The 9101-nt window shown below is 41.1% G+C and overlaps 1 protein-coding gene across 1 annotated transcript; it reads left to right on the top strand.

Moving 5' to 3' along the window:
- The first annotated feature begins 3472 nt into the window (after positions 1–3472).
- Positions 3473–7678, top strand: LOC125374051. The gene is made up of 4 exons (XM_048384763.1): positions 3473–3559; positions 4249–4414; positions 5252–5455; positions 6255–7678. Exons 1-4 carry the CDS (start codon positions 3524–3526, stop codon positions 7082–7084), a joined length of 1236 nt encoding a protein of 411 aa, XP_048240720.1. The 5' UTR covers positions 3473–3523; the 3' UTR covers positions 7085–7678.
- Positions 7679–9101: the final 1423 nt, after the last annotated feature.

Below are 9101 nucleotides of genomic sequence, written 5' to 3'. Positions count from 1 at the left end.
GTCGTAATTACACACTGCTAATCCAGAAACGTAAATTTTGAAATTACTCATCTTAACCCTATCCTCCTTCGTTGGCGGTCACAACATCTACTGTCATACATCACTACCAGTTGTAATATATTCCCAATTCGTTCACTATTATCATACACAATTTCTAGAAACTAATGACTCTTACAATTTTGGAAATTTAGAGTTATTTTCGGGTTTCCCCTACTTTTTAAACAGTATATTATACAATATATCTCAATTCTACAGTTTGTTCATAAGTATCACACAACTATAATATCTCTTACAATTTAGGTGTATCCCCTACTTTTGTTGAAGAGTATAGATACAATGTATTATTACCCACCTTGGTGAAGATACAGGTGGTAAGATACTAAATCCGTACGTCACACATGTGTCGTACAAGGTTGACCTTGTTTTATTCGTTTTGATTGGATAACCGTGACCTCTGTCACACCGGGACTACATTTTTCATTCATAAAAATCGCGAGGCGTCATTCATTTTGCAACTAATATGCAGAACTGAAGCAATCTCAAAAGAGCGAGAGATATTTACAAACACCAAACAAGATAGTCACACACATGAAGTTCGTTTTGCATTCAATATAAGTTATACAGAGACCTTCTACAGACATTATATAATCGAGCTATATCCATTTACAATGTACGACTACAGATCAATAAATCGAGCGTCCCCATGAGCGTGACGCACCCGACCACTTTCGCAACTTTCAATTTGGTGAAATGAAGTCAGTTTAAACTATCTTGACAGATATCTAGACTTACTTTGGATGATCCTGTTGTGCCATCAGTGTCCCCTCCGAAGCGTATTTTGTGGCACTGTTTCGGGAGTTGTTTGTTCACGACTGCACGACCAGATCACTCAAAGTGAACATTTCCGATACAAATCATTCGAAAACTCCGTAGAAGTGTGCCTGACTTCTGATTATGAGGCCCAAAATATCCCAAATGTGAACAAAAACTTTCCCAATCTCCAGCGTAAAACGCTGTGAGTAGATCACGGTTGTCTTTTCTTTTTCCGGTGGTGACCTTGACCTTCGATCGTTCGAAGCTGTCTCTGACATGCAAGCAGATTGAGATTTTCTTATAGCTGTCCTGCGTACTAACAACATGGCGCTTAAATTACCATATGCTGAAGACATTGTTCCACAAGGATCTTGAGCGTCGGTGTTGTTCTGTTTGCAAACACAACTGCAGGCGCATGTTGTAACATTTTGCAACCGGTTTCAGTTTGGTCTGTCAACGAACGAAAGTTGCTATGTATTTATGCTTAAATATATATTTAACGTGGGTAATAAATAAAATACCACACTCATTTCACTCGGTCAGATACCATAGAAAGTCCACTCGTTTCGTAAAAATGGTATCTAACGAGAATGAGTGAAATATACACCATACAGACGTCAAATCGTCATTAAGATACAATGTGCTACCACCAAATCGTCATATAGATATAATGTAATACCACCAAATCGTCATATAGATTCAATGTGATACCACCAAATCGTCATATAGATATAATGTAATACACTCAAATCGTCATACACGCCCAATGTAATACCCGAAGTTGAGGCCAAGTTGCCAATGTTAACGAGGTCGACTTGTATAATGACTGTACCAGTGACTGGTATCCTGAGGTTGCACTCACCAGTACTAACTGACGTGATCAGGTCAAATGTACGACAAATTATTTAGTGTCTGTGTCTGGAAATAGAAATGAAACCAAATTTAGTGAACACATTTCCTAAGGCGGGCTCTTAATAATCAAGAGTGCTCAAAATGTTGTTTTTTATGCATCATTTTACAACTACAATTTGGCATTGTGAAAATATACATTCATATAAGCGTCGTTTCCAGTTAAATTACTTGCTATTTACCTGTTGCAATATTAACGTTTCCCAAGAATTCAGAACAGTAACGCGCGACAGCCCATGGTGGAGAGTGTGGCACTCCTCCTACACTTTCCTGTCCAAAGGTACGCAAGTGCGAGATTGGACAACATCACAAATCTAATGCTGGTGTGATCTCTGCATCACACAACGAATATATGTTTTCGCTCCACTTTGTCATAAAGATCGCGTGCTGTACAAAGGTATCGTGTCCTGATACTCCTAGACGACTGGGCCACCCGTGCCCCCTGAGACTAATGGCCTACCATTATGATAATACATTGGTTTCGCTTATCTATCACTCAATAAACTGTGTTTAGTTTCCATTTTCAACTGGAATGACATGATTTATATTTACTCTTCCCCATTTTGGAAAACTAAGTTTCCTAAATCAATGTTGGGCTTCTGGCAATTTCTGAGGACCTTTTTAACTAGTAATGAGCTGTTCTCTTGAGATGTCCTTTGAAAAGTACGTATGTACTCCGTGAATCGTGCACTCGTCCATAACACTCGCCGACTGGTTCAGTCAATACAACGAAGAATAATCCAAGCAAGATGTACGTCAAACACTGGATCTGGTTACAAACGACATATGTGTTAAGGAGTAAAGGATTTTGATCAACTGGAAACAAAGTACTGAAATATTTTGGAATATGTTTTGTTATCCCAAAGAAGTCTTTGTAATGAGTTCTTAATGTCAAGATTTCTTTAGATGATGTTTCACTGAAGTAACTATGCCTCTTACACCTATGACATCAAGTATGACGCAGTTAGTTTATACACACACTTATCTAAATTCTGATGTAAGTGCCCACATTTTACTGCCCCTTTTCATTCTTACTATCAGGCTTGGTGCAACTCACTCTCATGCGGGGGGCGGTCGGGTAGCCTAGTGGTTAAAGCGTTAGCTCGTCACGCCGAAGACCCGGGTTCGATTCCCGACATGGGTACAATGTGTGAAGCCCATTTCTGGTGTCCCCCGCCGTGATATTGCTGGAATATTGCTAAAAGCGGCGTAAAACCTCACTCACACACACACACACACACTCTCATGTGGCCACAACGCAAATCAATAACATTACAAAGACCACACGATAAACGAACTTTTCAAAGTGCATAACACAATTATTTATCATGTACGCAACGTTCTTCGACTGGACGAGTAACACAGCAACCAACTGTTCCAGTGTCGTCTCAGATGTGCCCATGTGTGTTTCTTTTAGACAAAAGATTATCTTCATGTATCTCTTGCGTGAAATAGATGTTATTCAAAAACGTTTCTTACCAGACAAGCCTTTAGTAAGAACTAATCATGACAATCGTTTTCCCCAAGCAAATGAATCCCCAGGGAGATTTGTCTGAACGTATAATGAGTACTTGTCGTCTGTGACGACTAGACCATGGGTGGTTTGTTTGGCGTAAAAAGCTGTAAATTATTGAAGCAACATCGTAGACAGCTGCCCTAAGGTCTTCAGATTGCCTTCAACCAATCCCCTCGTGTGCATGACATGTTGAATAATGTTGAATGTGGTTATTGGTACTGAGGAGAGAGACTGTGTGCTAGTCTATCAGATCAAGCTCAAGTGGAAACACACACTTGGTGAATCATGGAATATTTTGTAGTGTTCCTGTTGCTTGCATTGGTAAGATCACTATATTTATTTCACCCAAAACATTCAAATGTTTCCACGATACATGCAAATCATTATTTTTTAAATTTAGCTCAATGATAGAAAACAGAAGGAATTATTATTCTCCTTTAAATATGTTGTTTTATTATTAGTGGCAACATTAACTACTCCACAGAATATGCAACCACTCGATATATTTTTCAGGATCGTATTGTGTTGCTGACGACGCCCTTGATTAGAGTAGAGAAGGAGCACTCCTCAACGGGACCCGTGAAGATCCGCGTTAGAATAGGTCTTCAACAACCAATGCCTGACGTAAAAAGCGACTTTGCTTGTCGTAAGAGGCGACTAACGGGATCGGGCGGTCAGGCTCGCTGACTTGGTTGATGCATGTCATCGTATCCCAATTGCGTAGATCGATGCTCATGATATCACTCACGATATTGTCTGGTAAAGACTCGACTATTTACAGACCGTCATATAGCTATTTACGGCGTTCAACAAGAAAAAAACCCAAAACAGACCGCGATCATATAGCTGGAATATTGTTGAGTACGGCGTTCAACAAACAAAACAAAACAAAACTGGAAGGTTGTTGCTCCTCCATAACGCTGACATTCCGTGATTTACCATTGCTGTGGTGTTAAAACTCAGCTCACTCAATACCCTAACATAACCATATGTTTCTCTCTGTCACTTAGATGTCAATCATTCCCATGTCTGCCTTTTGGCGGAGCAGAAGAATATGTCGATGGGGAGCAAGGTGTAACCCAGGGTCTGGAGGCGGAGACAATCCTGGCCTTGAGTCAAGCAGTACCACTTTCGTTGAGAGTGTAACGGAAAGACAATCAGACTCAAAATCTTCAAGTAAGGCTTAATATGTAAAATGTGTGTGTGTGTGGGGTGGGTGGGGTGGGGGGGGGGGGGGGGGGGGGGTGGGGGGTGGTTTCACGGTGGTCCAGTCGTGTTAGGCGCCGCAATTCGATGTGCAGAGTTGCGTCCCTTGGGCACGCCAAAAACCTATGATTGTGGTTTCGAATCCCGGTTCGCCCCGATTACGTTTCTTGGTTTGTCAGCACCATACCCATGCTTGTGGGTTTCACCGAAGTGGTAAACGTCTGAGACCTGCATCACTTCAATTCTTCCCACATAAAGCTGACACGCCGTGATATAACTTGAATACTCTTAAAAGCGGCGTTAACAACAACTCACTCACTCGTGTAAAATATTTCGTCACAAGTAGGAAAATGTGTGTTTCTCACTCAATACACTGATGTCATGTAAATATATCACCACAATAAGGCAAATATTCACTTAATATACTGATGTTATGTACAAATATCACCACAATAAGGCAAATATTCACTCAATACACTGATGTTATGTAAAGATATCACCACATTCAGGCAAATATTCACTCAATACACTGATGTTATGTATAAATATCACCACAATAAGGCAAATATTCACTCAATATACTGATGTTATGTAAAGATATCACCACAATAAGGCAAATATTCACTCAATACACCAATATCGACGAGCAAGGGCTGTATCGACCGCCTTCTCAGATGTGTGCATTATAACCTCATTGATGCATCTACCCCTTGTCCGTCTCGTGTACTGATCGACTATTTAATACATGTCATACATACAGGAATTAATCTGAATGATCTACATTTTAAATACATTCATTTCTATCAGAATTCAAGGAAGAGTCCATTCACGTTGCCCCGATAAGGAGCGCTAGTCAATCCCTGTTGCCGGAATCGTCGTTTGTAACCTCACATCAGGATACATCAGCAGCGGATTCAGGATCTGGAGCTAGCGACAGTCCTGGTCTTGGGCCAAGTTCCCCTTTCCTTGGGAGTGTAACGGAAAGGAATTCACACTTAAAGTCTTCTTCAGGTGAGGCTTAAATACATTAATCAAATGAAACTATGTTTCCATCTCAATACACCGATAGTATGTGTAGGGGAAAACACGCCCGAGGATGAGGGTTTCACGTCTCATAAAAACCCGAGGGACGGTGTTTTGTCCAACACTTACAAACCGAAAGGGTTAGGGTAAAGGTTAGGGTTTTACATCTCATAAAACCACAAGGGACGGTGTTTTGTCCAACTTACAAACCGAAAGGGTTAGGGTTAGGGCAAGGGTTTTACATCTCATAAAACCCCGAGGGACAGTGTTTTGTACAAATATCACCACAATCAGGCAAATATTCACTCAATACACTGATGTTATGTAAAGATATCACTACAATCAGGCAAATATTCACTCAATACACTGGTGTTATCTACATTTTAAATACATTAACTTCTATCAGAATTCAAGGAATAGGGTTACATCTCATAAAACCCCGAGGGGCAGTGTTTTGTCCAACTTACAGACCAGAAGGGTTAGGGTTAGGGTTAGGGTTTTACATCTCATAAAACCCCGAGGGACGGTGTTTTGTCCAACTTACAAACCGAAAGAAAACGATTGTAGTGGATATTATAACATCCCCGTTTATGATACGTCCCCCGATAGGAGAACAATAGGATGACGAAACTGGGGGTTTATGGGAACAAGTAACGACCATACGTACAGCCTGCCTACATGTGTGTACTCACAAGTGATGGACATATTAGACATATGTTTAATAACATTAATGTAGAAATTATGTTGGATGCACTATACACATTATCAGCAGATGAATTTTTTTCAGAATTCATAGAAAATTCTGTTCATGGGGTCCCTAAAAAGAGCAAGTTGCCAGAATCGTCGACTACTCACCGCGAAACATCAATCTACAAGAAACAGTCAACAACTCCGATCTCAGAAGCTCCATTTGAGACATTGTCTCAATCTGATGTCCTAGTAGATCCTGAAAAAACATTTCAAACTGATACATTGGAATATATCGATCACTCACTGTCACCAAGCCCCGAGTATATACTTATGGATAAAACGTATGTGCATGCTCAAGCATATAGATCAAGCTTATTTCCTCTGATCCAGACATCTCATGACATGTCAGTAGGGGATGCTGACACCATGACACCCGGGTCCATGTCATCCTCTCAGTTCAGCATGACAGTATCCGCTACAAAACCCGACAATACGTGTATCCCCATCACCTCACCCCAATACCACACGGCTGTGTCATCTTCAAATCCTCAGATGGCTGCATCTTCAATACAACAAAACAATCTATCGGCTGTGGACACAACAACGCCAAGAAACCCATTCCCAGTGAGAGTGGTAAAGGAGGTTTGCAAATGTTTCTGTAGGAATCTGAAGCGTCTTCATGCGATCACTCCAGAAGCAGTTGGTGCCATCAAGAAGCACATCCGGAGAGAACTACAGGTGGACAAGACCAATCTCTCCAGCCTGATTCAGAAGAAGGTCAGCAGGCCTGATGCCCGACCCTCTGCTTCAGCAGCTGGCTACCTGGGCCTGGTGCTCCTGTGTCTCCCTTTCCTCCTCATCGTCTTCGCCGACGCAATGACGGTGACCACAGCGTTGTTCTCTACCACCAGAACTGTACCTCCGTAGTGACGTCCCGAGCCCCAGCCCGGGGTTGGTACTTTAGCCGGTGTTCTTCTTACTTTCAGACATTCACTTTTTGCCCCTCTACGTAATTAAAACCATGTTTAGATATGAAATTGTCAACCTCTTCAGTTGTGTTATGATGCCTAACGTTCTGTGTACGCTGTCTCCCAATCATCTGATGCTGTTCTGGTTATCGTGCTTTCTTTCTCAGCAAACAAAATTCTTCGTCGCGCTTGGAAACGTGAATTTGGTGAATTTATGTGAAAAAGTAGAATTGCAATCTATAGACATCTATTTTGTCTTTGATTCCTTACATAAATGTCCTTTTCAAATTATAATCCATCATACGTTACCACAATTGCATTATCATTTATCTACATGAAGTAAGTTTTTTAATGTTGCAATACGTAAATACAAACACATTTATGCTATACTTAACTTTAACATGTAGTGGTGGGTTAGGTGGGGTACAATGATGCACAATCAAATTAGCCTGAACATCCAATCTGTTATGTTTGTTTGTTGTTTAACGCCGCACTCAGCAATATTCCAGCTATATGACGGCGGTCTGTAAATAATTGAGTCTGTACCAGACAATCCAGTGATTGATATCATGAGCATCGATCCACGCAATTTGGATACGATGACATGCATCAACCAAGTCAGCGATTCTGACCACCTGATCACCTTAATCGCTTCTTACGACAAGCATGGGTTGCTGAAACCTATTCTACCCCGGATCTTCGTGGATTCAATCTGTTATGGGGGCACGGGTAGCCCAGTCGTCTAAGGCGCCGCTATTCGCTGTGCAGAGTTGCGTCCCTTGGGCACGCCAGAAACCTATGATCGTGGGTTTCACCGAAGTGGTAAACGTCTGAGACCTGCATCACTTCGGGCTTTCCTCCCACATTAAGCTGTCACGCCTTGATATAACTGGAATACTGTTAAAAGCGGCGTTAAACCCAACTCACTCACTCAATCTATTATGTCGCCTCATATGACAATCATAAATATGGGCTGCTTTCAATTACTTCTATCAAGGCATGTTTGGAGTGACTGAATGAGTAAAGTTTGAATCGGCAATATTGCATCTATTCGGGGCCAAACAAGTATTCACATACATGCACAACAAGATTTTTTCAAGTTTCGTTTCGTAATACTCATTGGGATTCTGTTACATAAACGTAACTCCGGTCGCTATTGTGAAGTGACACACATACTCCGTCTCCACTTGAAGTCGCTGAAAGATTTATAAGTGAAAACGCAATATCAGCTGTGACAACATTAAACCAACTAAAATAAGATCCATTTGAAACCATCAACTAAATTAAATAGTGCTCCAAGCTCTGAAGGGACAGTATCTATACATATGCTCTGCGTGTCTTTCTAAGCTGTTGCTGGTAGGTTTCCATGGACCGATGGCCCAGAGGGTATACATATCTCCTTGCGTCGTCAGTTTGTCCTGGTGGGACTGACACAACAGCCAGGCAAATAATAATCGCATTATTGTCAAATAAAAATGTTCTGTCTCCGCCCAGGGACCAAAAGTAAACACATCTGGCACGTTAAACACAGGAGGTTTACCTGCATGTATCTCATTACTCCCTCTAGATCTAGTTCCTGGCTTGTTTGTCACCATTACTGTTTGCAATATATTTAAATGATGTTGAAACCTTTTTGAGAGTCCACAATTTTAAAGGTGTGTCCCTTGAAACCTCTGTTTTGCAACTTCTGTTATTATTGAACGCAGACGGTACTGTAATATTTTCGGGAAACCCTACTGACTTACAAAATAGTCTAAATGACTTCGTAAAATACTGCGAAGAATGGAAACTGAAAGTTAATCTAAAGAAAACAAAGATAGTAATTTTACAATAACTAGAATTATGCCATAGGCCCGGGCGCACGTCGTCTGTCTCGCATTGCTATGACTGTTGCACATGTAGTTGTATCTATCCATCTATTTTATTTACCAATATCTATCCAATCATTTAATTAATGCGGGATACATGTCGCGCCC

Source organism: Haliotis rufescens, unplaced genomic scaffold (genome assembly GCF_023055435.1).
Source record: "Haliotis rufescens isolate VD_foot unplaced genomic scaffold, xgHalRufe1.0.p SCAF_50, whole genome shotgun sequence".
NCBI lineage: Eukaryota > Metazoa > Mollusca > Gastropoda > Lepetellida > Haliotidae > Haliotis > Haliotis rufescens.
Note: the sequence above shows the minus strand (reverse complement) of the source record. Positions and strands in the feature narration are given on the sequence as shown.

Excerpts from the sequence above, each read along its gene's own strand:
- LOC125374051 (XM_048384763.1), top strand. The coding sequence starts at position 3,524 with ATGGAATATTTTGTAGTGTTCCTGTTGCTTGCATTG. Across the intron at positions 3,560-4,248 it reads TGTTCCTGTTGCTTGCATTG|ATGTCAATCATTCCCATGTC; the intron begins GTAAGATCACTA and ends TCTGTCACTTAG. Across the intron at positions 5,456-6,254 it reads ACACTTAAAGTCTTCTTCAG|AATTCATAGAAAATTCTGTT; the intron begins GTGAGGCTTAAA and ends AATTTTTTTCAG.